Source organism: Muscardinus avellanarius (genome assembly GCF_963383645.1).
Source record: "Muscardinus avellanarius genome assembly, chromosome: 1".
NCBI lineage: Eukaryota > Metazoa > Chordata > Mammalia > Rodentia > Gliridae > Muscardinus > Muscardinus avellanarius.
In genome coordinates, this window is record NC_137786.1 from 109,733,773 (window position 1) to 109,760,959 (window position 27,187).

At 53.4% G+C, this 27,187-nt stretch overlaps 2 protein-coding genes across 4 annotated transcripts; one reads left to right on the forward strand and one right to left on the reverse strand.

Annotated features, from left to right (window-relative positions):
- Positions 1-691: 691 nt before the first annotated feature.
- SNCB (synuclein beta) lies at positions 692-11,002 on the reverse strand (the record flags this gene model as incomplete). 3 transcript variants are annotated; one of them, XM_080714914.1, is made up of 5 exons in its annotated part: positions 692-724; positions 1,040-1,129; positions 6,502-6,620; positions 6,823-6,864; positions 10,882-11,002. In XM_080714914.1, 5 exons carry the CDS (start codon positions 11,000-11,002, stop codon positions 692-694), a joined length of 405 nt encoding a protein of 134 aa, XP_080571040.1. The 3 variants fall into 3 exon arrangements, with proteins under 3 accessions (XP_080571040.1, XP_080571041.1, XP_080571042.1); XM_080714915.1 differs by lacking the exon at positions 6,823-6,864; XM_080714916.1 differs by lacking the exon at positions 1,040-1,129.
- Positions 11,003-22,701: 11,699 nt separating this feature from the next.
- Positions 22,702-25,782, forward strand: EIF4E1B (eukaryotic translation initiation factor 4E family member 1B; the record flags this gene model as incomplete). Its single annotated transcript, XM_080712721.1, has 7 exons — positions 22,702-22,761; positions 22,826-23,016; positions 23,398-23,493; positions 24,054-24,117; positions 24,967-25,080; positions 25,218-25,357; positions 25,668-25,782. The coding sequence occupies 7 exons, from the start codon at positions 22,702-22,704 to the stop codon at positions 25,780-25,782; spliced, it is 780 nt and encodes a 259-aa protein (XP_080568847.1).
- Between the last annotated feature and the right edge of the window lie 1,405 nt (positions 25,783-27,187).

A 27,187-nucleotide genomic window follows, 5' to 3' on the forward strand; every position in this document is an offset into this window, starting at 1 on the left:
AAGAGCGGAGGGGCAGTCCGGGACCAGGAAGCGCATCTGTCCCCGCCACCCAAGGCCCATCCCTGCCCAGCGGCGCTGGCTACAGACAGATTGGCTTTATTCATGGACACGCGGGGGGTGGCCGGGCCCGCCCCCCCGGACACGCTCACACGAGGGTTGGGGGACTCTCCATGCCACAATCACAACACACGACGCCTGCTCTTGGACCGGGCCGGCTGAGGGAGGGGGAATGGCACAGCCTGGCTCCATTTTGGTTAAAAAAAAAAAAAAGTTCTTGGTGTAGATGTGGAGTGGGTGGGGCTGCCCGGAAGCCCCTCGGAGAGCTGCTGTGTGTGTGTGTGTGGGGGGGGGGCAGGGAGGAACCGTCGCTTTCGGATCTTCGTTTAAAAATACATAGAACATGCTACATCCGCACAAACACTAGGCCGGTTGGGGCGGGGAGGGGGGCAGCACTGGTAGGGAGACGCCCAGCCGCGGCCACAGCCCCCGCCCAGCTCACGCCCTGGGGTTGGACGCAGGCGAGTAGGACAGACAGATGGATAGACACTAACACAGGCTCTGAGGGGGCACCTCAGAGCTGAAGGAAGATCTCTTGTTTGGGGGGAAGGGGTAGAAGGACAGCCCTGGCTCTGGGGGGCAGTGCGGGGACAGGGGAAGAATTGTGCTGCTGGTAGTGGGCCGTCCGGGGCCCTTACGCCTCTGGCTCATACTCCTGATATTCCTCCTGCATCAGAGGGATGGGGTAGAGAAGAGCAAAAGCGAGGAGGGATTGGAAACCACGTGGTCAAGCCCTGGTGCCAGGTCCCTTCCTTTCCTCCCCCTTGTCAGGGGAGGAATCTGGACTTGGGGACAGCTGAGATATTCCTAGGAGGGCCCCATCTGTCCTTCCCTCCCTCCTCCCACCCCTGGAGTAGGGGCTGTAGGGGAGGCAGGAGCCCAAGCCTCCAGACCACCGTTATGCTAGGACCTTCCCACCCCAGCTAGGAATGGCAGCAGTCCTCCGGGGTGCCCCAGTCCCACCCTGCCCTATGCCCCTCACCTGGGGTGGTTCCTCGTAACTTTCCCCTTCTGGCTCCATCAGGGGTTCAATCAGTGGCTCCTCCGCAGCTTCCTGGGCCACTTCCTCGGGCTGCGGGTGGAGAAGGGCAGGGCCAGTGAGGGCAGCCAGGATGCCCCTAAAGCCCTTTGCTAGTAGAAAGCCAGGGTGGGCTGGCAGTGCAAGGCTGGTTCTTTATTAATTGGTCTTACTTGGAGCCCCTTGAAAGTGAGGTGGGATGTAAGGGGTGGAATCCCCTCACATCAGCACTTGAAGCTGGGAGTGAGGAAGGGTCCCGGGCTCCCTGGGCCCCTCCTCCAGCCCCTGGCAGCCCCCTGCACACCTGCTGCAGGGAGCTAGTGCATTCAGGCACTCATTTATCCCTGCTCCCTTTGCGTGTCACTCTGCTGTGGATGGAGAACTCAGAGAAAACCCTGGGCTGGTTGGAGGGAGAGGGCAGCTCGGGGACAGTGCTGAGCGGGGGCTCTGAGCCACTCCCCTGCCGCCTTCCACCCATCCCTCCCCCAGGGCCCAGCCTGGCCTGGTTTCTTCGATGTTGCTATTTTAAGATAAGCTGGAAGCAACAGCTCATGGTGTTGCTTGGATGTATGAGCTAAGACTCTCCCCTCCCCCCTGCATCTGCTGCCCAGATGGGCACAGACCAGCGGGCATGCATGTGGGCTGCCAGACACATGGCTGGCCACCTGCAGGTGAGCACACGTATGTGCACACACATGAGACTCATCTGATTGCACACACAACCTGGGGTATCTGAATGTCTATACAGGGCCCTGTGTGGGTTGGCACGTGCCTGAGACCCTGAAAGGTTGGCACTGGGAAGATGGCACTCTGGCTGCCCTGGGCCCATCCAGATAGCCCCAGCTTCTTCAAGGTGCCTGTCTAGGTGGACCCTGTGCATGCATGAGTTAATAGATCTGGACCTGGTTCACTATCCCTGTTGTAGAGATGGGTACAGCAAGGTCCAGGAGGTAGGGAAATGTTAGTTTGCCCCAAGTCACCTAGCTATGACCAGAACCCCAGGAAGAAACATGGTTTTAAAAAGTTCCAGCTTAGCCGGGCGTGGTGGCGCACGCTTGTAATACCCGCGCTTGGGAGGCGGAGACAGGAGGATCGCGCAGGTTCGAAGTCAGCCTTGCTGGCTTAGGAGACCCTGTTTCCAAATAAAAACATAAAAATAGGTCTGGGAGTATAGCCTGGAGGTAGAAGGGCTTCCAGGAACCCCAGTAACACACACACACACACACACACACACACACACACACACACACACACAGTTTTAGCTTAGCCAGGCTTGGTGGCGCACACTTGTAATTCCAGTGCTTGGGAGACTGAGACCGGAGGATCGCAGGTTCATGGCTAGCCTCAGCTACTTAGGGAGGCCCTCCACAACTTAGTGAGACCCTGTCTCAAAATAAAGAATAAAAAATAGGGATGAGGGTGTAGCTCGGAGGTAGAATGCCCCTGGGTTCCATCCCTAGTACCACACACACTAATAAATAAATAAATAAATAAATAAATAAATAAATAAATAAATAAAAAGTTCCAGCTTGAGCACGTTGTTTGGAAACAACCAAGATGTACAACAACAGTAGAATGGGTGCGTGTATATTGTGTTCTAACCAGGCAGTGGAATACTATACAAAAAGAATTAAGAACTACAATGCTTACAAGAGCAGGGCTGAATCACAGACTGACTATTGAATGAAAGAAGGCAGATACAGCAGAGCATGTACTGTGTCATGACATTTACACGAAGTGGAAACACTCGGCTACTGACTTGTGGCGGCAGAAGTCAGGAAGCGAGTCCTTGGAGGGGATTGGGCAGGGTCAGGATTGGGAAGAGAGAAGTTTGCCGCCGTCGGGTGCAAATGTTAGGGAGGCACTTGCTCCTAAGGCCATGCGGAGGATGCCCGGTGAGCGAGTGCCCCACACCCCTCCTCGCCTGCCCTAGTGCCAGCCCCAAGGTAAGGACTTAGAAGGGGCACAGTGTCCTGTGTCTTGAGCTGGCTGCTGCTTATATGGACGAATCCTCTCTGAAAGTTTCATGGAGCTTCGTGCATATTGCACTTCAATAAAAAGTAACTTAAGATCTGAATCTGTAGCTCAGTGCCGAGCATGTATGTGCTTAGCATGTGAGGCCCTGGGTTCAATCCCCAGCACCAAAAACATTTTTTTTAACTTAAAAATATACCCCTGCCTGGCCTGGCTAGCTATTTGACCTGAGACAAGTCATTTCACCTCTGATCATGGCAGTCTGGGCAGGAAACGAGGATGATGCTGCATGCTGGGCCTGCATGGGTTCCTCCACCCCAGGGGGCCTGGGAAGGCTGCTGCTGGGGTTATAATTGATTTTAGCTCCCTTGAGGGAGTACCTTTGATGTGTCTACAAGCACTGGTGGCCAAAGAGAAATGATTCTGTGCAAAGGCCCATGACAAAGAGCTTCGAGCTGACATTCCAGGACGAGACCTGCCTCTCTGTGCACGCCACTACCCAGCACAGGCCCTGGCCCTGTGTTGGCACCAAGTTGCTCTCTCATACAGATCCCAGCTTATCTTCCCAACCACCTTATAAAGCAAGCAGGCAGGGCCTGGGATCTTGGGCAAGTCACTTTATTCTCTGAGTCTCAGTTGTTCCATCTGTAAAATGGGCTAGTTGTGGAGCCTTCCTTAAGAAATATTGTGAAGATTCAGTGAGTCACTCCATATAAAGCATCTAGGGATCAATGGATGGGAGTGGTTACTGATAACATGATTATGGGAAATGGGAAGTGATTTTCCATTTACAAGTGGTAAAATGCAGAGAAAGAACTTGAACCAGAACTTCTGAGTTAATCCAGACTTTTCCCCCACAGTACTGGGGGTTGAATCCAGTGTGGGTCTACACAGAGCTATCTGCTCCCCTGCTTGCTTGCTTTATTTATTTATTTATTTGAACCCAGGGACATTCTACCTCTGAGTCCTATTTTAGTTTTATTTTGAAACAGGGTCTCACTAGGTTAATGAGAGTCTCACTACTTGCTAAGGCTGTCCTCGAACTTGCAATCCTCCTGTCTCACCTCCCAAGTACTGGGATTACAGGCATGCACCACCATACCCACCTTAGCTATTTTTTAATTGTGAAACAGGGTCTCTCTAAGTTACTGAGGCTGGCCTTGAACCTGTCATCCTTTTGGCTCAGCCTCCAAGTACTGGGATTACAAGCACCTATCACCAGGCCCAGCTAAGACCCAGACTCCCAAATGTGCAAAATGTCTGGAGCGGAGGAGGCATGCAGTGTCCCCACCCTGTTGGATACGCTCAACAGAATTCACACAGATCACCCATACAAATGAAGGGAGAGCCCCAGCCCCACCGCATACAGACGTGGACAGACACGGGCCACCGCAGGAGATGGATGGACTCACTTGCACAGGTGCAGAGGGCTGTCACACTGTCACAGCGGCTCACGTCCAGGTGTGGCCATGGTCACATGATCTCCGAGGGCAGGCCTGGACTGCTTGCCTGATCACGCAGCCAGTCTCTGGCTGGGCATTTACTGTGTGCCAGCCAGCCTCTCTCTGTACCTCAGTGGTCTCAAGGTGTGGTCTCTAGAACTGCACCATCAGAATCACCTGCAATGTCTCAGGCCCCACGTCAGACCTACTGAATCTCAAATTCCAGTGATGGGGCAAGCCTATGTATTTTCATCCCGCCTCCTGGTGATTCAGATGCCTGTTCGAGCTCTGAGAATCTCTCATCTAAGTTATCTCTAATTTGCCTAAGAGCCCTACTGTGTTCATCTTCCATGTTGCCGGTGGAAAATCAGGCTCAGAGACATGATGGGACCTGCCCAGGGTCACACATCCTGGTAGTAGCAGAGCTGGGATTTGAATCCAGTTTTGTGGGGCTCGGGAGCTCACAATTCTCCTACAGGGTATCCTAATGAAGTCCTTTGTCTCCACACACACATGAGTAGTCACCACCACTCCGCTGGGGAAACACACGCACAAGTGTGTGACATACAGATCATATTCCCAACCCAGCTTGCGTGTGCCTCAGGGCCTTTGTACCTCCTGTCCCTAACTGCCTGAAATACCTTCCCACACATCTTACAGCCCCCTCTCACTCATCCCTTGGGTATCAGCTCAAAGGTCACTTTCTTAGAGAAGCCCTCCATCTCAAGTATCTCTCTCATCTCTCTCTCTCTCTCTCTCTCTCTCTCTCTCTCTCTCTCTCTCTCTCTCTCTCTCTCTCGGTGGGTACTGAGGATTAAACCCAAGAGCATTCTACCTCTGAGCTACACCCCCAGCCCTATTTTTATTTTTATTTTTTGGGAGGGTACTGAAGGTTGAACACAGGGACATTCTACCTCTGAGCTACACCCCCGGCCCTATTTTTTTATTCTTTATTTTGAAACAGAGTCTCACTAAGTAGCTGAGGCTGGCTCTGAACCTGCAACCCTCCTGTCTCAGCCTCCAAAGCACTGGGATTACAAGTGTGCATCACTACACCGGGCTATTTTTTTTTCTTCTTTATGCTTATTTTATACTGAGGATTGAACCCAGAGACAGACTACTGCTGAGCTACACTGTTTTATTTTTATTTTGAAACAGGATCTCACTAAATTGCAGAGGGCCTCACTAAGTTGCTGAGGCTGGCCATGAACCTGCCATCCTCCTGTCTCGGCCTCTCAAGTACTGAGATCACAGGTGTGCACCACCATGCTGGGAAGACACACACACACACAAGTGTGTGACATATAGATCATGCTCCCAACACAGCTTGTGTGTGCCTGGCTTCCTTATGCATTTTTTCCACAATGCTGGAGATGAAACCCAGTGCCTTGCCCATGCTAGACTTCCACTCTACCAGTGAACTGCATCTCTAGCCTTTTCTTCTCCCTCCTCCCCTCCCCTCCCCTCCTCTCCTTCCTCCTCCTCCTCCTCCTCCTCCTCCTCCTCTTCCTCCTCCTCTTCTTCTTCTTCTTCTTCTTCTTCTTCTTCTTCTTCTTCTTCTTCTTCTTCTTCCCCTCTCCCTCTCCCTCCCCCCCCTCTCTCCTTTCTTTTTCCTGCACTAGGGATTGAACCCAGGGGCATTCTAGCTCTGAGCTGCACCCTCCACACACACACAGACACACAAGGTCAGCTGCATGAATGAACATTCACTCGTGGGAACCTCTAAAACAACTCCTCATTGGCATGGACATTCATTCAGTGAAAAGAAATGAATGAATAACCAGAGGCACCTGCAGACATGTCCAGGAGTGGTCTGGTTACTTTCACGTGGGTCAGAGTCCCTATCACAGGACTGCTGCATCCTGGCATATCTTTGAAGTCTCACTCTGAGCTGAGTCTAGCTCAGCCCTGCACCATGAGAGACAAGGATGTGTGTGCCCCAGACCAGCTGGTGGTGGTTTGTGTGCCAGGCAGCATGGGCACCTGCGCTTGTGGAGGAGGCCAGCTCACCTTCAGGTCGGTGGGGAACTCCTCCTTCTTCATCAGGCCGGTGGCTGCTGCGATGTTCCCAGCCCCAGAGAACACGGCTCCTCCCAGATGTGACGCCTGCTCCTTGGTTTTCTCAGCCACTGGAGTGGGGAGGGGAGCCAGGCAGGGGTGGGGAGGCAGGCGAGGGTGGAGGAGGCAGATTCTCCCACACCGCTCCCCAGGGCATGCCCTTCCTGGGAGCACCCCCACAGACCCTTGGGAGCCTCCCCACGGCCTTCTGGATCCCCGGGAGATTGCAGGCTGGGCTGAGGGGAGGGGGCTACGGCAGGGCTGGGCTGGTACCTGAGGCCACACCTTGTACCACCCCCTCTCGGGTCTTGTTTCCTGCAGGGAGAGAAAGGAACACATTTCAGGAGTGTGAGCCAAGGGAAGAGTCCAGCACGGTGTGTGGGGGCAGGGGTGTCAAGTGCAGCGACTTCCGCCTCCTCCCTGACTTACTGAGCCCTCCATACCTACCTTCTCAGGCCTCCCAGCCCCATCACCCGCCGCGGCACTGACACCTCATGCCCCTAGTGGGTGTTCACTGGGTGCCAACGCTGGGCAAGGCATGCGACCTGCCTCTCCCAGCCTGGGGGGCAGAGGTGCTGTTGAGATTGTCCCCGCTTTGCAGATGGAAAACCCAGGCTCAGCAAAAAGGGTCTCACTAAGTTCTTGAGGGCCTATGTTGCTGAGGCTGGCCTCACTCTGCAACCAGTGAGTGGCTGAAGAGGCATTCAGGTTTAGTGTGTGTGTGTGTGTGTGTGTGTGTGTGTGTGTGTGTGTGTGTGTGTGTAGGGGGCGCTGGGGATTGAAACCAGCCTCCTACCTCTGTGCTACACCCACAGCCCTTTTTGTTCAACAGGGTCTGGCTAGGTTGTGGAGAGTTTTTACCAAGTTGCTAAGGCTGTTCTCAAACCTGTGATCCTCCTGTCTCAGCCTGCCAAGTACTGGGATTACAGGAGAACAGCACCACCCCCGAAAGTCACGTCCTCTTTATTCCCAAACCCCTGCTACCAACTCTTCTGTGAGTATATAGCCCAAGATGGGAGAAAGCTGGAGCTGGGGACAAGAAAGCTATCGTGTGTGTGTGTGTGTGTGTGTGTGTGTGTGTGTGTGTGTGTGTGTGTTTTACTGGGAATTGAACTCAAGGGCATTCTACCTCCAAGCTAGACCCCAAATTCATTTTTGTGGTACTGGGGATTGAACCCAGGGTGTTCTATCTCTGAGCTATACACCAAGTCTTATTTTTATTTTTTCTTTTGAAAAGGGTCTCACTAAGTTCTTGAGGGCCTATGTTGCTGAGGCTGGCCTCAAGACTGCAATTCTCCTGTCTCAGCCACCAAGTACTGGGATTACAGGCATGCGCCACTGCATCTGGCTCAAGCCATGAGTTTTGAGGTGTCCCCCACGCTGCTAATGCATGACTACTCATATGCCACTGCCCCCTAGTTCATTTCTTCTCAACTTTTTCTTCCTAACAATGGTTGAACCCCTCCTTCTGGCCCACGTGGGGAGTCTCAGGTGCAGGCTGAGTCTAACAACCATGTGCAGATGGTGACTAGCATGCGTGACACTGGCTGAGCCTTCCCAGGACACTGGAGCTTGGTGGCACACGCCTGCTACCAGTACATGGAAGGCTAAGACAGGAGGATTGCAGGTTTGAGGTCCGCAGTGTCCAGTAACTTAGCCATAACCGGTTTCAAAATAAAAAATAAAAAGGGCTGGGGGTGTAGCATTGAGTTAGAATGCTCTTGGGTTCAATCCCAGGGAAAAAAAGAAAGAAAGAAAGAAAGAAAGAAAGAAAGAAAGAAAGAAAGAAAGAAAGGGAAGGGAGAGAGAAAGGGGGGCAATAGACCTGATGTGTGGTGAGGACCCTCCAGGGAGTGGGGCATCTTCAATGCCAAGGATTCAGCAACCCAGATGAGCACTGATAACTCAGAAGTGGGTGAGCTGGCAGGTTGTGGGGCCCCTTGGGAAGGCAGGCACTCAGGGCTAAGATCAGCCAGAACCAGGAGACAGGGCGGTGGACTGCGAGCCCACCATTCAAACCTCCCACAAATGCTCATCGGCATGTGCTTGGGCCAATAGCTCACTGTCTGAAGGAAAGGACCGAGGAGGAGCTTTAGTTCCTGGGTGTCAAGTAGGGAGAGAGGATGTTCAACTTTCCACGGGCTGCAGGAGAGGGGAGGGGATACTACTTGGGCCTCAACAAATGGGGAGAAGGTGGAGTTTGTGGAAGGAGGCTGGAATGGGTGACCCAGGCTCAGTAACACTGTCACCAAGGTACAGGGAGGTGTGATTTGGGTATGGTGAGAAATGAAGCTGGAGATGTAGGCTGAGGATCATGAAGGGCACTGAACGCCAGGCTACGGGGAGCTGAGGCTTTCATATGTAGGAACTAAGGCATCATAGGGGGTTTCTGGTCAGGGGGAAGATGGGAGGTACCAGTCTAAGGGGAAGGGCAACTTGGCTTAAAGGGGCAGAGCCTATTATCAGAGAGAATAGTGACAGAGACCAACAGAACTGAAGGAACCGGGAAGGAGGCAGGAGGGAGGTAGAGCTGGCATCAGGTAGACAGCTCAAGCCTTCTCATGTCCATCCCACCGCCACACTCATCTGGTGGCCACACTAGCTCCAGAGGGCCTTTCTGCAGCTCACCTGTCCCCAGAGGACTGAGGAACCTTTCTAAACTGAAGTCTGATCCTCCCAGGTCCTTGTTAGTCTCTCATGGCACATACAACGATGCTTTGCTTTGCGGTACTGGGGATGGAACTCAGGGACATTCTACCTCCGAGCTCCACCCCAAGCCCTATTTTTTTATTCTTTATTTTGAAAGAGTCTCACTGCGTTGCAAAGGGCCTCACTAAGTAGCTGAGGCTGCCCTCCAACTACCATCCTCCTGTCTCAGCCTCCCGAACTCTGGAGTTACAAGCGTGCACCACCATACCCGGCTTCTCCTTTTATTTTATTTTTTGGTACTAGGGGTAGAACCCAGGCATATTCTACTGCCAAGCTACACCCTCAGCTCTTTTATTTTTCTATTTTGAAACAGAGTCTCCTTAAGTTACTGAGTATCTCACTAAGTTGCCAAGGCTGGCCTCAAACCTGTGATCCCCACCCCCACCCCCGTCTCAGCCTCCCAAGCACTGGGATTACAGGTGTGCGCCACTTGTACAGGTGTCTCCACAGCCCCCCTTGAACTGCCCCTCACTCACCAGCTCCATCTCATCTCTCACAACTTCCTGCCCTTGGCTCTCCAGCCTTTTCCGCCTCCTCTCTCTCCTACCTGGCTCATTATTCAGCACTCAGCTTAAACACTACCTCCTGTTTTCACCTGAGCCCCCAAATGGGACACACACCCGCCACTTGACGTCAAATCCCATTAACATAGTCTGCATCACCATCAGGAGTTGGGCACCTTTGCCTGCGGCTCATGGTTACATCCTCAGCATCCACACCAAGGCCTCCCTAGGTGCACACAGCAGGTAGCCACTCAATAGTTTGCAAATTGCCACAATTTAAACCTGCCATGACCTTGGGCAAGTTATCCAGCCCTTTCGAATCTGCAGAGGGGGAAATTAGACTCACTCCACAGAAGCAAGCCCTGAATCACCACATGGGCTGGGGGGAGGGGTCTAAAATTTCAGTAAATGTCAGTTCTCAGCCTTTCTTCACTTTATGCAAATGACCCTACATGCATCTTTCACGCTCAAGGTGAGAGATTTTAACCACCTGGCCTTTCTCCTGACACCAGCTGGCAGCTGCGAGGAGCGTGGACAGAGGAGGGGTGGCAATGGTGGACCCACAGACCCTGGAAGGCAGGGGGTCTGGGGAGCAGTTCAGTCAGAGGGTAGCTTGGGAGGGAGCCCCCAGGAACAGGAGGGAGGGCTCCCAAGGGGAGGGGTTGGGTTTCTGAGTCCCAAAAGGTGCGTCCAAACCCCAACTTCAGGCCTCACCAGCCGGGTGACCTTGAGCAGGTGGTTAAACACCTGGGAGCCCCAGTTTCCCCTCATCTGTGCAATGGACTGGGAGCATTATATGAGGTGTGGAGGTTCTGGTGTTTCCCACAGGACTTGGCCTATAGCAGGGGTTCAGAGGTACTTTTAAATAATGATAATAAGAAAAGGCAGGCTCTCTGCTTCCATCACTGCCCTGGCCTGGGGTTTCCGGCTGAACCCCATCTTCATCCCCTCCCAGTGGCCTGCCATGCCCGGCTTTGTCCCCAGTGACCCCTGCTGACCTACCCCATCTGCTGACTCACATTCTCCTGCCCGGGCCCCCACTCCTTCTGAGGACCCTGTCCTCATACCCTCAGAGGTCACCCAAACCATGCCACCCCCGGAAGCCCCGACCCTTGCCCACCGACGTAGAGGACTCCCTCCTTGGTCTTCTCAGCTGCCTCGGTGACCCCCTGCTTGGTCTTTTCGGCTGCAGCCACGACGCCCTCCTTGGCCATGGACAGGCCCTTCATGAACACGTCCATTCTGGCGGCCTGGGGAGGGCGAACACACGGCACCCGCGCTCTACCTCCGCACCTCGCTCCAGCCCCTCCCCGGGGACACGGGTGTCCCCGGCCCTCCCTCGCCCGGACCCGACGCCCTTTGGGTCCCGGAGCCCCCTCCTGTCTGCCCTCCCACCTCGCCCACTGCAAGGCCTCGGGGAGTCCTGGCGTCCTTGAAACCCGGGGACACGGGAGGGGCCGTCGCCTCAGTTATCCGGAGCCCTGCAACCTGCAGCCCCGCGGAACCGGCGAGCTGAGCTGGGCGCGGAGACTCGGGACCTCCCTGCGCCCGCAGAGCTGTCACATGGCCGTGCACACAAACACAGCACGGACACATTCATGTGCACATGCAGGGCAGACGGACACACAGGGCGCGGACGCACGTCCACACGGCCACCCAGACAGTTGCAAACAGACACACGCACTCCGGGTGCCCTGACGCGCTCTCTGCCGCCCTCTCAGCAGCCCCCCTGCACTTAGCACCCCTCCGCACCCCAGCCGCCCCGAGCTGTCCGCCGGCCTCTCCAAACCGTCCCCGGCGGTTCCCTCACCTGGCTGCGGGGCCGGGATGGGGATGGAGCTGCGGCTTGCGGGCTGCAGAGAGCGGAGCGGGGCTCGGCCGGGCGGGCTGGGAGGGGGCGCTGGGGTCCGGCCGCGGTCAGCGCTGAGGTCCCGGCCCGAGCAGGGGCAGCGGCTGGGGCGCGTGGCCTCCGGGTGCTCCTCGGCCCGCCCGCGCTCGGCTCGGCTCGGCTCGCTGGGCTCGGGCGCTGCGGCAGCTCTGAGCTCAGCGCCCCCCCTGGCGGCCGCCCGCCCCCTCGGCCTGACTGACAGGGGGCGGGGAGGGTGACAGCTCCCGAGGACGCGCCAGGGACCAGGCGACTCGCACGGCTTTTCGGGGCGGTGGAGGGGTGCTGTGGAGAGCTAAGAGTGGGGGGGGGGGATGAGGTTGCTTTGGAGTTCAATGGGTTCGAATCCTAGCTGCGTTCGCTATTGGCCATGGGGCCTTGGGCTCTTAGCTCTCCTTTCTGAAGGCCAGTTTCCTCCGCTGTAAAACGCGGTTGGTTAATTCCCATGATTATTGAGCCTTAGGCAGGTTCGAGGTGGAGACAGTGGGAAGGAAACAAGGCCCCCGCTGTCGGGGAGAGCCTCTGTTTTGTACACGCAGACGCAGAGATGGGAGGCAGGACAAAAACAACTGAAAGCCTGGACACTTCAACCGAACAAGGGGATTTTAGCTTGTGAGACTTGTTATGGAGATAATAAAAAGGTGACCTAACAGAGTGACCAGAGGAGGAGTGTTTGAGACAGTCATCAGGGAAGTTCTCTGCAAGAAGCTGAGTTAGCAGCAGAGGCCCCAGAGACGCAGCAAGGCCAAGGTGGGTGAAAGCAAGATCCAGAGAGAGAGAGAGAGAGAGAGAGAGAGAGAGAGAGAGAGAGAGAGAGAGAGAGAGAGAGAGAGAGAGAGAGAGGACTGCAGTGCACAGGTCCTGAGGCAGGACCATGCTTAGGAACAGTTAACAGCAAAGCAGCCAGGATAGGGATGAAGAGAAAGACAAGACTACTTTTTGGTGCAGTTATACTGGCAACTGTGAAGATGGTTATAGAGAATGGGCACATAGTAGGCCCTCAGTCAGCCCTATGCTAGAATTATTTCCAGGAAGCTCTGCTCTGACATCTTAGGCGTGTGAGGGAAGACAGTAAAGAGGCGGTGATAACTGAGCCGAGGCCTTGCGGGATGGGTAAGACCTCATGGAGCAGACATGGCAGGAAGGGGATTTTAGGCTACGGCTAGAGCAGGGACAAAACACTGTGGTCAGGGAGGCAGGGCATATAAATGACAGGTGAATCCCGCAGCTGCACCTACGTGGCTCAGGTAAAAATGTTCACAGGCCACTGGGAGGGCACCAAATTGGCACGGACTTTTTGGAAGGCAATTTGGCAATGTATACTCAACACATTAATGTATGCTTCTTTTGAGGCAATGGCTCCCCTTCCAGGAATCTATCCCATGGATCCCTAGTTACACAAGTGCACACAGACATTTGTTCAGGGATGTTCATGGTAGCAAGGTGCATTGCAGCAAAAAAAAAAAAAAAAAAAAAAAAAAGCAAAAAACAAACAAACCAAAAACCCTCAAAAGAATCTAAATGCCTTTCTGTAGGAGAGTGGCTAGGTTAACTGTGGCACAGCTGCATGTTGGCATCTCTGCTGTGGTTAGATCAGACGGGCCAGGCTCTGTGGCATTGGGGTGTGTCAGTATGTGGCTTTGAAGCTGGGCCACAGTGGTACACACCTGCTATCCCAGTGCCTGGGAGGCTAAGACAGGAGGATCGCAGGTTTGCAGACAGCCTCAGCTATTTAGTGAGGCCCTCTGAAACTTAATGAGACCCTGTTTCAAAATAAAAAATGAAAGAGGGTTGGGAGCCGGGCATGGTGGCGTACGCCTGTAATCCCAGCATTCAGGAAGCTGAGACTGGAGGATCGCAGTTCGCGGACAGCCTCAGCTACTTAGTAGGCCCTCCACAACTCAGTGAGACCCTGTTTCAAAATAAAGAATAAAAAATAGGGCAGGGGGTGTAGCTTGGAGGTCAAATGCCCCTGGGTTCCATCCCCAGACCCGCAAAAAAAAATAAATAAAAAATAAATAAATAAATAAATAAAATAGGTTTGGGGTGTAGCTCAGAGGCAGAATGCCCAGTACTGGGTTCAATTCCCAGTACTGCAAAAATAAAATAAAATGAAAGAAAGAAGAAAGGAAAAATCCTTAGCATTTTAGTGAGATTCTGTTTCAAAAAAAAAGAATAAAATGGGGTTGGGGTGTACTTTGGAGGTAGAATGTTCTTGAGTTCAATTCCTAGTACCAAAAAAAAAAAAAAGATGTGCTGTGGGAGACGCAGCATGCTAAACTCTTATGCATTGATGAGCCAATTTCAATACATAGAAAGTTATATTACATACCTATATATACTTAATATATAAGTACATATACATTTTTCTATTTATCTATATGCTATATTAATATATAAGTATACTTCAGTAAATATACATGTACTTATCACATACTATCGACATTATGCAGACACTTTATATACAAATATACACATATATATACACCTAAATATACACATACACATCCATATCTGAGGGTTCTCTCTCCTCAGATTCAACCAAATACAAATAAAAATAGTTGGGAGAGAAAATTGTATCTGTGTAGAGTATAACAGACATTTTTTATCATTATTTCCTAAATGGTAGTCTAACCACTACTTACATAGTATTTATATTTTATTAGATATTATAAGTAATCTAGAGATGATTTTTTGTATGTGTATGGGTCTAGGGATGAAACCCAGGGCCATTCGACCTCCGAGCTACATCCCCTGCCCTATTTTTTATTCTTTATTTTGAGACAGGGTCTCACTAAGTGCAGAGGGCCTCACTAAGTAGCTGAGGCTGGCTGCAAACCTCGATCCTCCAGTCTGAGCCCCCAAATGCTGGGATCACAAGCGTGCGCCACCACGCCTGACTCAGAGATGATTTAAAGTAGAAGCAGGCCGGGCGTGGTGGCGCACGCTTGTAATCCCCGCGCTTGGGAGGCGGAGACAGGAGGATCGCGCAGGTTCGAAGCCAGCCGCACGCGCTGGCTTAGGAGACCCTGTTTCCAAAAATGAAAATGTAAAAATAGGTCTGGGAGTGTAGCCCAGAGGTAGAAGGGCTTCCAGGAACCCCAGTACCACCAAAAAAAAAAAAAAAAAAAGTAGAGCCAGGTGCAGTGGTGCACACCTGCAATCCAAGTACTTGAGAGACCGAGACAGAAAGATCACGGGCTCGAGGCCGACCTCAAAGACATAGTGAGAGCCTCAGCGACTTAGCAAGATCCTGCTTCAAAATAAAAAATAAAATAGAGCTGGGGGTAGAGCTCAGAGGTAGAAAGCCTCTGGGTCCAATCCCCAGTAACACACACACACACACACACGGGATGCATGCAGGTTATATGCAGATACTAAGCCACTTGAATGTCTACTGATCTGGGTATCTAAACAGGGTCCTGGAACCAATCCCCACAGATGCCAAGAAATAACCATACTTATGTATGTCCAGCTATACAAAGAATGCATCTGCAATACTTCCAAAAGACTGTGAAGATTTGCCCTGGGAGTAGGGAGAGGGCTCGGGGAGAAGTCTTCTAAATCCCATCCCCTTCCTTCTTTGTGCTTTTTATTTTACCTTGGATAGTGTAGAGAGTATTTTACTTGTATGATTTTATGGTACTGAGGATTGAACCCAGGGGAGTTTCTACCTCTGAGCTATATCCCTAGCTCTTAAAAAAAAATAAAAAAATATATATGCATATACGTATATACATACATACATATATATACATACATATATATATGTATATATATATATATATATATATATTGTGTTTGTGTGGGTGGGTGGGTTCCTGGAAGAACTTCTACCTCTGGGCTACACTCCCAGACGTATTTTATTTTTGGAAACAGGGTCTCTTAAGCCAGCGCGGCTGGCTTTGAACCTACGCAATCCTCCTGTCTCTAACCTCCCAAGCGCGGGGATTACAAGCGTGCGCCACTACACGCTGCAAGGCAAGGGTTTTACTACATTGCCGAAGCTGACTTTGAACTTCCTCCTGCCTCAGCCTCTCAAGATCTGGAATTAGAGATGCGCCACTGTGCCCATCTTACTTGTATGATTTTTAAAATCAACATAGAGGAGATAGCTGTAGTTATGTTTGGCTTTGGGGCATTGGAATTGTCTGCTGCTTATGTTTGGGAAAGGTATCTCTGCTTAGCTTATGAAGCAGAGATGCCTCCCTTTCTAAGAATGGACTGTGCCAAATGCCTGCTTTCCCAGCCTTCCTTGCAGCCCAGATATGTGACTGACATGTGCAGCCCCAGCCTCTCCAGCCCCGGTCTGGGACCCCGAGGCCACTGCCAAGGAGAAGCAGGGCAAGTGTTCTGCTGAGGGGAGGAGGAGGAGGTGGCGCTCTTGCAGGGCCGGGGCAGTGGTGACTCATCCTGGACGTCCAGCGCCTCTGGATGTCTTACTAATCACTCCAGGCTGCAGGGAGGCCAGGAAAGTATGGGCATTTGCTGGGCGTGTGGCTTCCCAGGACACACCCGCGAGAATGGGAGAATGACTATTAGGGACCCCACACCTCTGTCACTGTTTCTTCTTCCCCTAACATTTTTTATTTTGAAAAATTTCAAACCTAGAGGAAAGTTGCTGGAATAAAATAAGAAAAAAAACAGAAAAGTTGCAACCTGAGTACAATGGCTACCCAAATATCCTTCACCCAGATCCCCCAACTGTTAACATTTTCCAGGTCTGTGTTTCTTTTTTTATATATGTGCTGTTCCTAAAAAGGTCTTAAATACGAGGCCTCTATTTTCTAGCTTTCTAGCCGCAGATTTCTGATGTCACCCCGCCCCCTTGGGGCACCAATGGCAAAGCTCAGGCCTCTGGACTCTGCGGGTGTGGCTCAGAGATAGAACGCCCCTGGGTTCTATCCCCAGTACCACACACACACAAAAATTATAGTGCCAGGTGAGGAATGCTGGGCAGGGGCGGGATGGAGGGAGAGACAGAAAGGAAGAGCTGGCTGGCGTGCGCAGACAGTCTGAACCCAGACTGCTGGTAGGGAAGGCCCCTGAGCAAGGTTAGGAAGGAGGGAAGCCCAGGAGAAGCCCCGAGGCCGGTGCGGGGCAGGCTGAGGATCTGCAGGGGTGAAGGCCTGTGTGGCTGGCGCAGAGCCGGGGAGGGGCCTTGGGGATGCAGAGGAGGGTCAGAGAGATGGCGGAGGCCTCCAGAGTGAACGGAGGAGGTATGGCCACGCTTTCATTTTGAACGGCTGCTGTGTTGGCAGTGGACTGCTCTTGGGCGTGGAAGCTGGGGCCCAGTTCAGAGGCCGTGGCCAAAACACAGGAGAGATGACTGTCTGTCACTTGGGCTAGGGTGGTGGTCACGGAGGTGCAGAGAAGGGTCTGGCCCTCTGTATGCTCCGAAGGCAGAACAGAAGAAGGTGGATGTGCTGATGGGCTGGAAGAACAGGAGTACAGAACACCGTGAAGTTTTTGTCTGAGCAATTGGAAGGATGCAGGAGACCATGGGAGGAGCCAGTCTGGGGCCAGGGGGCAGCCAGGCATGCAGCTTGGGACGTAACTCTGTAGACACCCAGGCGGCGCCATCTCCTGGATCCAGGTCAGGACCACCGCGTGCGTGACGTGTGAGACGCCGCGCACTGAGTAGCAACAGAACAGAGAGGAGGTCCAAGGGGTGTTCCAAAGCAAAGGCGAGAAGTTACCAATTTTTCTTTTCTTTTCAATTTTTGTAGTACTGGGGATTGAACCCACAGATAGTCTACCTCCAAGCTACATCTCCAGCCCTTTTTTTTATTTCTTGTTTTGAAAGAGTCTCTCTAGGTTGCTGAGATTTTAGGAAGCTGCTGAGGCTGGCCTCAAGCCTGTGATCCTCCTGTCTCAGCCTCCCAAGTACTAGGGTTATAGGTATGTACCTCCAAGCAGGCTGAAATCATCAATTTTGTTCACAGCTGTGTTTCCCAAAGCCTAAACAGTGCCTGACACAATAGTAACAGGTAAGCCAGTATTTGTTGAATGAATGAATGAATGAATGAATGAGTCACGCTATGTCCTAAGAAGGAAATAAAACAGAGTGATAAGTTAGAGTGGATGGGGAGAGTGGTCCTCTCTGGATAGGACAGACAGAGAGGTGACATTTGAGTCCCTGAAGGACAAGGAGAGGATATTAATCATGTCTAGAATGCAGAAGACAGCTGGGCGTGGTGGCGCACACCTGTCATCCCAGTACTTGGGAGGCTGAGAGAGGAGGATCACGAGGTTGGAGGACAGCCTCAGCAATTTACTGACACCCTCAGCTACTTAGCAAGATCCTGTTTCAAAACTTAAAAATGGCCTGGAGAGGGGTGGCAAAACCAAACCAAACCAAAACCAAAATGAAACAAAACAACCCATAAATACAAAGGCCCAGAGGAAGAATCAGCCTGTTGGAGAAACAGTGTGCCTGGACACTGCACGGCTGAGTCATGGAGACTCTGAGCCTAAACTCTGGGTCGCTTCCTGGGTGCCTAAGGATTTATTGGGCTTTGCACACTCCAGACAAACTCTCTACCACTGAACTACATCCCCAGCCCTGACCTGGAAGGTTCTCAATGGAGACAGGCGCGGAGTGACCAGATGACTGTTTTAGGTGGTTCCCTGAGATGCTGAGAGGATGTTCTGTGGGGAAACAGGAGCAAGCCGGAGAGGGTTTGGAAGACTCATGCAGTGGCCAAGGCCAGAGATGGTGGGGCTTGCCTGGGGTGGGACAGCAGGGAAGGAGGGGCATGGGCAGACTGGAGGACTTTTGGAATAGAAGGGCAGGATTGGGGTTCCAGAGCCCCTGCCTGTTCGATCCCACTGAGAAGATGCTCCCCACAGACGGGCCAGGGTGGGCCTTGGACAGGCACAAGGACCCAGCAGGTCCATCTAGGGGTTTGTTTTTAGGATCTCTTCATAGTCACCCAAACCAGACTCCAGGGGCTGCTGCTCCAAGCTGGAAGATGAGAAAATGGTGGGAAGGGGTGCTGTGGCTTTGAGGGCCATCCCATGCCAGGCTCAGGGCTGGGCTGCTGAGGACACACCTGCCTCTCGGGGAGGGGCCTTCCTCCTTTTTCTCCACGACATCATGACTCACGATTTCTCCCAAGCCTGGGCCTCCTCCCGAGCTTCTTCTGTCCAAACTTCTCCACCACTCCTCCCATTGAAGTGGGTCACACCCCCTGCCTTGAACTCAGGCCCCTGACTCTACAGGATGCAGACGCCTGATGCCAAGCCGGGGCTTAGGTTCCGGCCTTAAGATACTGGCAACTCCTCCCTCTGTCTCACAGGGTGCTCAGCCTGGGAACCCAGCCACAGGGCCACAAAGAAGTCAGGCAGCCACGTGGAGATGCCACGAGGGGCAGGAGCCGCTCTCCTCCCGGCTGAGGTGCCAGCTGCCAGCTGGCATCAACTGCCCCATGTGCGAGTGACCAGATGCCTCCAGGCCCAACCCGGGAGCCGGCCCAGCGGGCCTCCTTTTTGGAGCGGGCACCCGCTGTCCCTCCCGGTGCTGTCCAAGTTTCAGATTTGTGAGCATAATAAGAGATTCTTTCTGTTTCAGGCCCTACGTCTGAGGCAGGCTGTTACGTGGCAAAAGGTAGCTGGAAAACGACTTCGCCTCTCCAGGCCATCGCAGAGCACCTTGCATTTCCCTTTCAATACCTGTACATTCGTCATCTCTCCATCTTTTCCACCACCCCATCTGCCGCCTGGACAATCGCATCTGCATCCAAATGTTCTCCTGCTCGCTCTGGCAGCCACACGCCCCTCTGCAGCAGTCCAGAGAATCTGCTGAAATGCACAGGGGCTCACCACTGCACCTAGGATAAGGGCTTATCTGTCTCTTCCTCCTCTGGGTTTCAGCCACACTAACCTTTCATTGCTTCCTCCAATACCCTAGGCTCCCTTTGCCCAGGGCCTTTGTACATACAACAGGGTTCCTATTCTTTGAAATACCCTCCCTTACCGACCTCTAGCTCATGATTTTGGTTTCAGGCTCAGTGAACAATCTGTCTCTAAGTGAGTGGTTCTCAAAATGGGGTCCTTGGCCAGCATCATCAGGGAGCTGGTTAGAAATGAGAATTATCAGCTAGGAAAAGTGGTGTGTGTCTGTGTTCCCAGTACTTGGGAGGCTGAGACAGGAAATCACAGGTTTGAGGCCAGCCTCAGCAACTTAGTGAGACCCTATTTCAATATAAAAAATAAAATAGGGGCATGGTGGCGCACGCTTGTAATCCCTGCACTTGGGAGGCGGAGACAGGAGGATGGTGCAGGTTCGAAGCCAGCCGCGCTGGCTTAAGAGACTCTGTTTCCAAATAAAAAGCATAAAATAGGTCTGGGAGTGTAGCCCGGAGGTAGAAGGGTTTCCAGGAACCCCAGTACCACCAAAAAGAAATAAAAAATAAAATAAAAAATAAAATAAGGTTGGGAGTGTAGTTCAGAGGTAGAATGCCCCTGGGTTCAAGTCTCTTTACCACATATACACAAAAAGCCCCCCCCACAATACTCAGACATGTGCATGCACGTACACACACACACACACACACCATGGTGGTGTATGCCTGTAATCCCAGTACTTGGGAGGCTGAGACAGGAGGATTGCAGGTTTGTGGGCAGCCTCAGCAACTTAGTGACGCCCTGTTTCAACATAAAAAATAAAATAGGGCTGAGGGTGTAGCTCGGAGATAGAATGCCCTGGGCTCAATCGCTAGTAACACAACACACACACACACACACACACACACACACACACACACACCTACCTTCAGGCAATTCTGATCCTGCACTTGAGAGCTGCTATTCCAAAGCCCCAGTTTAGGGCCTGAGTTTGTTATCTCCTCCCATCCCCGAATCCCTTTCCTTCAGAGGTTTGTGCTTGTGAGGACTCAGGTGTCTGAGAGTATTTGATGAGCACCCCCCCACTCCCATGGCGCTGAGCATGCTCATTTACATTTATTTATTTATTTATTTATTTATGGCAGTGGGAATGGAACCCAGGGGCATTCGACCTCCGAGCTACACCCCCAGCCCTATTTTTTATTCTTTATTTGGAAACAGGGTGTCACTGAGTTGCAGAGGGCCTCACTAAGCAGCTGAGGCTGTCCGTGAACCATGCATGATCCTCCTGTCTCAGCCTCCCGAATGTTGGGATTACAAGCGTGTGCCACCACCCGGCTCATTTACGTATTTCTGTGCATTGCTAGGGATGGAGCCCAGGGCCTTGTGCCTGCTAGGGAAGCGCTGCATTGCTGAGCCCCGGCCCAGAACCCACTGTTACTCATTATTGCTTCTGGGTCCTTGTCCTGTGCCTGGCACATACCAGAGTATGGTGTAGGATGTGGGCTGAACAGATGCTGGTGGCGGCCTCCAGCCGGGCATAGGCTCCCCTGCTGTGAGGGAGAAGGAGCGGGTGCTGTCACAGCTCTGGGGCCCAAAAGTGGCTGAGGGGCGGATGAGAAATGTTCGAGAACTTGGGGAGTGGGGCACATCTGTAATCCGAGGACTTGGGAGGCTGAGACAGGAGGATCAGGTTCAAGGACAGCCTCAGCTACTTAGTGAGGCCCTTTGCAACTCAGTGAGACCCTGTTTCAAAATAAAGAATAAGAAATAGGGCTGGGCGTGTAGCTCAGAGGTAGAATGCCCCTGAGTTCCATCCCCAGTACCACAAAATAAATAAATAAATATGTAAATAAACACATAAATAAATAAGTATGGCTGGGGGTATAGCTCAGAGGTAGAGCACCCATGGGTTTGATCCCCAGTACCTCCCACAAAGACCCAACCTGGGAAGGCTTTAGCCCCTGCAGAAAAGGGGCTATTTAGAAGGCCAGGAAAGGGTGTGTCCAGAGCCAGAGTGCCCCCACTTTTCCTTTTCCAGCCCCCTTCGCACCCCAGGGTAGGCCTCAGCTGACTTCTCCCGAGCATCTATCACGGAGCGTCATCAAGGATGGAGCCTGAGTACCATGGAGCACGGTGCCAAGTCTTGTTCCAGGGACCTTGCGTGATTTATATCATCTTCTACGCTCAACAAGTGTCCAGGTTGTGTATTAACATTCCGTTTTTACAGGCGGTAACTATGGCCCAAGGACTTGGCCATGTTAAGGCAGGACTTGAACCCTGGCTGCATGACTGTGGCACCGCCTGGCCTAATGGTGCCGGTCTATCACAAACCCTCAAGAGGAACCGAAATCCCATCCAGGCCCAGTGTCATATGCCTGCAATCCTAGTACTTAGGAGGCTGAGACAAGAGGATCACAGGTTCGAGGCCAGCCTCAGAAATTTAGCGAAATATGTTTCAAAATTTAAAAGAAAATAGAGCTGAGGGTTTAGCTTAGAGGTAGAATGCCCTTGGGCTTAATCCCCAGTGTCACATAATAAAATAGATAAATAAGGGCCGGGCGTGGTGGCGCACGCTTGTAATCCCCGCGCTTGGGAGGCAGAGACAGGAGGATCGCGCAGGTTCGAAGCCAGCCGTGCTGGCTTAGGAGACCCTGTTTCCAAAAATAAAATAGGTCTGGGAGTGTAGTCCGGAGATAGACGGGCTTCCAGGAACCCCAGTACCACCAAAAATAAAAAAATAAAATAAAATAAAATAAAATAGATAAATAAAACCCCTCTGTTTCTAAATTTTAGCTAATGATTCCATTAAAAACAAAACACTCAGATGTTTCCAGGGACCAGGTAAATGGCTGCCCAAGGAGATGATGTGCAGCTGAACTGAGGGCGTGATTGGTACCCAGCGCTGGCTCTGTGCTGCTGCTCACCTGTGGGGGCAGTCTTCCCCCCTCAGATGCATACCCCACTTTCCTAGGGGCAGATCCCAAGCAGTGAACCTTGCTCCCCACTAACAGAGGCCAGTCGGCCAGGTTACAGGTGTTTCCTGAGTCCTGACCTGCTTGCAGAAAGCGCTCACTAAATAGGTGCTCGCCAAAGAAGGGCCCTGCTAAGCCTCCCTCCCCACACGTGCTTCCAGCTGGCCTTGGGTTAAAAGCCGGCAGCTGGAGCCTCTTAGATGCCGGGTCCCTGCGGAGCTGGAGTCTCGGCATGGCTACCGTCAGCCCTGTAGGCTCGCCTGCCCCGCTGGAGCAAGGCTGGGGTGAAGCGGTAGGTAGGTGTGGAAGCAGCCAGGGCTTAAAGCCCCCATCTTGGGTTCTTTTTTTCTGGCCAGGTGAGTGAAGCTGAGGGTGAAAGCCAAGCCAAGAAGAAGGAAGAGGAGGGGGAGCCAGCTTGTGTGTGGAACCAGGAGCAGGAGGCAGCCCAGAACCCTCCCGGAACCAGGGCCTTACTGCCTCTGCCTGGCAAGGCCCTGGGCGCAGGCCCCCAGTGGGTCAAGCGGGAGCTGCACCCCCTACAGAACAGGTGTGTGTGTGTGGGGGGGGTCTGCAGAACTGAGCGTAGACCCTCACTGTCAGGCCAGCCCCGTGCTTCTGGCTGTGCGTCCTGGGCCACCCTTTCTCTTTGGGCCTCAGTTTCCTACCTGTGAAATGTCAGAGCCGGTCCAAGCCTCGGACTCTGTTGACCCTTCCAGCTAAACTGGCTGAGATTCTGTGTCTGACACCTCACTCCCTCAGCCCTTTAGGATAAGCAGCTTCAGTCACCTTAGTGTGTAGGTGGGGGAGGGTCTGTGCCCCAAATCTCATCTCCTAGTTTGTCCTTGAAGGAGCAGGGCCCCCCGCCCCCCATTAGCCAGATGCTGCTGGGAGTAGACACAAGCACAGTCGGCTTCCTCTTCCCCACCAGGTGGGCTCTGTGGTTCTTCAAGAATGACCACAGTCGGGCCTGGAAAGACAACCTGCACCTGGTCACCAAGATTGACACCGTAGAGGATTTCTGGGCGTGAGTGTCTGTCTCCTAGGGGGCTGGACCGGGGGGCTCCGGGCTGGGGGTGCTCACTATACGGCAGTACCACCCTCTTGGGGGTCCTTTCAGAATTTGTTGAGGGCTAGGGCTTTGTGGGTCCCACTCTAGGGGCACTGAGGTTGGAGCACAGATACCCCCTGAAGTTTCTTGGGGCTTGGGGAGAAAGCCTAGGAGTAGGAGAGGCCAGAAGCAGATGCTAGCTGCCATTCCATGGCTCTGTGACCCTGGGCAAGTCCCTTCCCCTCTCTGAACCCATCTCGGCCACAAGTGAGGGTCAAGCTGCCTCAGTAGCTTTGGGTGATGGAAGGAGATGTGAGAATTGTGGCACCAGCCCATATGGGGGGGGGGGCTCCAGCTGGAGGGGTACACAGGGCTCGCCCCTGGAAGCCACAGTGATGAGGTGGGCTGTGAGGGTTGGTGAGCAGAAGCTGGGAGGCCAGAGGTGGTGGGAGACGGGCCAGGGAAGGGCCTGGGGTCGGCTGGCAGCAGGCCCTACAACTCCTGGGCTTTCAGCGCGGGGTGGGGCCTCTCTCCAGGATGTACAATCACATCCAGCTGGCCAGCAAGCTCTCTTCCGGCTGTGACTACGCTCTGTTCAAGGTAAGTTCTGCTTTGGGGTCTCCCTCCTCCAAAGGGACAGGGAGCCGATTCCTCTCAGCTTCTGTCTTGCTCCGGGGGAAGGGGTTGGGAGCCAGGAGCCCTGAACAGCTTCTCCCAGGGCTGAGGTACCGGTCAAAGTGGACAGACCTCAGCTGAGCTTGAACGCTCAAGTCTGGAAGGGAGGGGCAGAGCATCGAGGAGAGAGCCTGCGTTTCTGGCTCGGCCCCTTGACTAGGCGCAGGCATCGGAATTGTTTGGGACATTTCTCACCACTATTGCCCAGCCCCATCCCCGGTGACTTCTGTGGGGTTTGGGGACCATGCACCAGGCCTGGGATGTTTCCCCTTGCCCACGCTAATGTCTGCCCAGAGGCTTCCCACGGCACCGTTATTTGAACTCTTAAGGAACTCTGTTCAGTAAAGGAGACAAGCGCACGCCCAGACAAAGCTATAAAAGGCGACCAACAAGCCAGGTGTGGCAGTGCACACCGATCATTCTAGTCTTTGGGAGGCTGAATAGAAGGACTGCAGATTTGAGGCCAGCCTCAGCAACTTAGCAAAGACCTCTGCAACGTGAGGCCCCGTTTCAAAATGGAAAGGGCTGAGGTGTAGCTCAGAGGCAGAAGGCTTCTGGGTTGAATCAGCAGTACCATGTAAAAGGAAAAGGAGGTGCCAACAGTGCGGCCCAGCGGCCTGTGGGGCTGCATGATCGCTGTGGGCTGTGGCTGGTGGTGGCACCTGTTTGCAGAAGGACAGAAGCTGGCCTTTAGGGCCTGGGCAAAGGGCGCTGGGGCTCTGCTGCTCTCTGCCCTAAAGGAGGCAGCTGACTCTGCACCACCCTGCCTCACAGGATGGCATCGAGCCCATGTGGGAAGATGGCAGGAATAAGCGTGGTGGCCGCTGGCTGGTCAGCCTTGCCAAGCAGCAGCGTCATGTCGAGCTGGACCGTCTGTGGCTGGAGACGGTGAGTGGGGAGCCGGGGGGCGGGGGGGGGGCAGGGGAAGAGCTGAGGCTGGTGCGGGTCTCCAGGTAGCAGTGGTCTCAGGGAGGTGGGGGTGGTTCCTGTGCCCAGCTGGAGGCACCATCTCCACTCCGGGCCAGTTGCTGTGTCTGGTCGGGGAGAGCTTTGAAGAATACAGCAGGGAAGTCTGCGGGGCTGTCATCAACATCCGCACCAAGGGGGACAAGATCGCCGTGTGGACCAGGGAGGCCGAGAACCAGGCCAGTGTGCTGCACATCGGGTGAGAGCGCTGGGTCTCTTCTGGGGAAGAGATGGGTGGGGAGTGAGCCGGCCTGCCAGGGAGACCCCCAGAACTCTCCACACCCTCGCCCTCTTCTTCCTTACCCACCTGTATAAAAGGGGTGGGAATCTGGATTTCCAATGATTTCTAGCAGAACTCCTTTAGGATTCTGCACGGGCAAGTCACACAGGAGTGGCCATGGCTGGAGCCAGGATAGGCGTTTGGAGGGCAAAGGCCCCAGGCCTAGGTTACGTCCAGGACCCTCTGCTTACTACTTGTATCTCCTTTCCTTCATGCCCTGCGCTCCTAGGCGTGTATACAAAGAGCGCCTGGGCCTTTCCATGAAGACTATTATCGGATACCAGGCCCACGCAGACACGGCCACCAAGAGCAACTCCCTCGCCAAGAACAAGTTTGTAGTGTGAGGCGCCCTGGGCACCACTGCTCAGTTCAGTGGGGGCAGCCAGCCCCTGAGCCTCTGCCAAGGGCTATAGAGGGGAGGCTGGGCAGAACCAGGGAGCAGGTTCTTGCCTGTCCTGGCTTGCATGTGAGCACTTTATTTTTATTTTTATTTTTATTTTGAGACAGGGTCTCACTATGTTGCCCAGGCTGATTTCCAATTCCTGGGCTCAAGTGATCCTCCTGCCTTGGCCTTCCCAGTAGCTGGAACTCCAGGCGTGTGCCACCACACCTGGTTTCACGTGAATACTTTAATATGAGCTGGGCCCAGGCCTAGGGCAGCTTGGTGGTGATGGAGAAGTTGAGGCCATCAATTTGCCTGAGGCTGAGTGGTGGAGGACCCCTGGGCTTCCTTATCTGGGAGTGTGGGATGGGGGAGGCGTCCAGGTGGCAAGATGACAGGAGAATCCTGTGGTCTAGTGTTACCTTGTGCCCACTTGGTGTGTGCAGGGGGTGGGGGGTGAGTGGCCTGAGGACCAGGCTCTTCCACTTTGAGGATGGACCTCTAGGCACTGATATTCGGAGAGTTCAAAGACGGGCGTCTCCTCTTTATGACCACGCTGCTTTAAAACTCTTTATGGCTGTTTCTCATATCTGTAGTGTTGGTGCCCACCTGTGTCTCGTTCCTTCCCTAGCCCAGCTGTGGCTGTGTCCCTGGACTGGGGCTATCCTTCCTGCCCCAGCCCAGGGGCTGCAGGGAGGACACTGCCCTTGTACTGCCTGGTGGGGGCTGAGGACTGAGCAAGCCCGCCCGTCTGCTCTGGAGGTGGAGTCTGCCTTGCCTAGCTTAGGGCGAAGCTCAAGCGGAGGTGGCTGCTCGGCATGGGATAGGAGCTGGACGGGCTTTCAGTCCTCACCATGGTTTTTGTAGAGGTGGAGCCACTTCCAGTAATTGTTCAAATAAACATTCCTGCACACTTGGAATTACTTACTTTTAAGGAGGGTTCTAAACTTTGGAGTAGGGTCCAGGCTCCCAGAAATCTAGATCTGCCAGGTCCTGGCTGGAAGGGGATCTTGTGAGATTCTCAGGTGCCTAGGAGCCCGGTCAGGGTTCCAGCTGGTCTAGGAAAAAGGGTAAGACAGGGTCCCAGCAAATGGGAAGGGACAGGGAGCGCAGACTCAGAGCCCCCGTTGGCCTGCGAGCCAGTCTGTAGAGCTGATTGTTGAATGAAGCGACCTGATTCGACTCTGCTGTAATTAATGTGCGGCACGTGTTAATCAGGATCACCACCCCAGTCAGCGCTGCTCCCTAGGGATGGGCTCGGCAGTAAATCCGGACTGGGGTGCCACTGGTTCAGAGCCTTGCAGGATTGGGAGAATCTGGAGTCTTTGTTGCTCGCGGTCACCAGCGCCCTCAATAGGCCTCTTCGA